This window comes from Lepeophtheirus salmonis, chromosome 14, assembly GCF_016086655.4.
Source record: "Lepeophtheirus salmonis chromosome 14, UVic_Lsal_1.4, whole genome shotgun sequence".
Classification (NCBI taxonomy): domain Eukaryota; kingdom Metazoa; phylum Arthropoda; class Copepoda; order Siphonostomatoida; family Caligidae; genus Lepeophtheirus; species Lepeophtheirus salmonis.
Window position 1 is genome coordinate 6157771 of NC_052144.2, and position 2034 is coordinate 6159804.

At 35.8% G+C, this 2034-nt stretch overlaps 1 protein-coding gene across 1 annotated transcript; it reads left to right on the top strand.

Moving 5' to 3' along the window:
* Positions 1-313: 313 nt before the first annotated feature.
* LOC121129438 (uncharacterized) lies at positions 314-1283 on the top strand. The gene is made up of 2 exons (XM_040725164.2): positions 314-674; positions 743-1283. The coding sequence occupies exons 1-2, from the start codon at positions 389-391 to the stop codon at positions 1153-1155; spliced, it is 699 nt and encodes a 232-aa protein (XP_040581098.1). The 5' UTR covers positions 314-388; the 3' UTR covers positions 1156-1283.
* The last annotated feature ends 751 nt before the right edge of the window (positions 1284-2034 follow it).

A 2034-nucleotide genomic window follows, 5' to 3' on the forward strand; every position in this document is an offset into this window, starting at 1 on the left:
GTATATTTTGCAAAAATAGACACACTACTCAATCTTATTTATGTTTGGATGTGGCCACTTCTTTGTGTATTGTACTGTTAAACCAGCAACACTACTATCAATGTCCGTCCAACGATGAAGGTAAATTATAAATATTTAACCAAGAACGTCCAAAATAATAAAAACAGCTACGGGAATAATATACAAATACTTTTTGGAAGATGAGCAAGGGCAATAATATATATACTAATCAAAGCAAAACTTGAAGAACTAGTTTACATGTGTAGCGGCAAAGAAACGTAAAGTTGGGTATATAAAGATAGACAAAATATGCATCATCATTCATTGACATTGGAACTTCCCATCCATCAAGAAGAAGCTAAAAAGATTTGTATACCAAAATACCAATATGAAAGTATTCATTGTTTTAGCTGCAGTCTGCGGACTTACCATTGCTGATCATCCCATCGGTGGTTATGGAGCTCCTCCTCTTAGTACTTATGGGGCCACACCCTTGGGTGAGTATATTAGTGGTGGAGCCGGTGGTTCTCTTGGTGGAGCTGGTGGTGTTGGCGAAGCTGCTGGTGAAAATGGTGAGGGCGAGTCTCCCATTCCCGGAGTACCTGGAGAAGACTACCCCATCTACAACGAAGTTCCAGAAACATCCTTTTCATGTGAGGGCCGTGTTGAAGGAGGTAAATAATAACTCAGATCTAAATAACACTTTATCAACCTGACTTATTTATCGAATTATTTCTTATAGGATACTATGCTGATCCTGAGGCTGAATGCCAAGCTTTCCACATCTGTGCTGCTGATGGTGAAGGCGGTCTATTGAAAATGTCTGCTCTCTGCCATAATGGAACCATCTTCAACCAAGAAATCTTCACTTGTGACCTGTGGTCCAACTTCAACTGTGCTGATGCCGAAAGTTTTTACTTCAAGAATGACGAACTTGCTGCTGCTAGAGAAGAAGCTTCTGCCGCTTTAGCTGCTGCTGCTGCCGCCGCCGCCTCATCTGCTGCTGCTTCTGCATCAGGTGCTGGATATGGTGCTCCCAGCGCCCCTGCTCCAGTTGTTGCCCCAGGAAACGGTTATGGTTCTCCCATTGCCCCTGCTCCAGCTGTTGCCGTAGGAAATGGTTATGGTGCACCACTTAACTCATACAGCGTTTAATATTATGTTTCTAGCATTGCTTTCAATGAATCCTCTTTATTCCTAAATTTGAAAAATGAAATATATTTCATGTGTCTCAATTTAGAAAATAAATAAACCAAATAAATAGATATATAATATTAAAAACAGTTGTCCAAATATCTTTATTTAATTAGTTAAAAAGTTTACTTTTTCCAAACAGAACTTACTCTTATAACTATTCATGAGGGCCATCATTCTTTACTAATATGTTCTCTCCTTTAAAATTAAAAAGTAATGAGTACAGTTTGGAAAATAAAAAACCAAACATCGAGTTCCATATAAAAAAAAGTATCATGCGCGTACAGGGTCATATTTTTACTACTCTTAATATGCTGTCTCACCTCGCATTTTTTCTCTGTCACTATTGGCTCCTCCATTCTTACATATAATTATCAAATAAAACTCTAAAGATAGATACAGTGGAAAAATCTTAAAGTACATACAACAATTTTGAAATCCTCGATTTGAGAAATTTTACATTTTTTTGAGACAAAAACTTCATGGACACCATTGTAAATACATAAATTATGGATGATTAAGCAGAAAAAATTGCAAATTTCTCTATTAACTCTTCCAGTGTAGCAAATGCTAAAACTATTTATTTAAAAAATGACAAATTTAATTTTAGAACTTTTTTATATAAATAAAACATTCATTTTTCTTAAACATCAGCAAATACAGTCAATGAATTATTTTGAGAAAGACTTTGAAATCAAAGCGGCCATAAACACCAAAACTCAAGGCAAAACCCTAATACTATTTGTCAGGAGAAGAATCGAAAGATTGAACATGGACAATTGACTCAAAAATTATCCAAAGGAATATAAATTGGCCAAGTCATCCTTATTTACAATTAAA

What these genes read in the sequence shown, in the direction of transcription:
- LOC121129438 (XM_040725164.2), top strand. Translation starts at nt 389, where the DNA reads ATGAAAGTATTCATTGTTTTAGCTGCAGTCTGCGGACTTACCATTGCT. An exon ending in TGAGGGCCGTGTTGAAGGAG is followed by an intron (nt 675 to 742) that starts GTAAATAATAAC and finishes TATTTCTTATAG; the next exon opens with GATACTATGCTGATCCTGAG.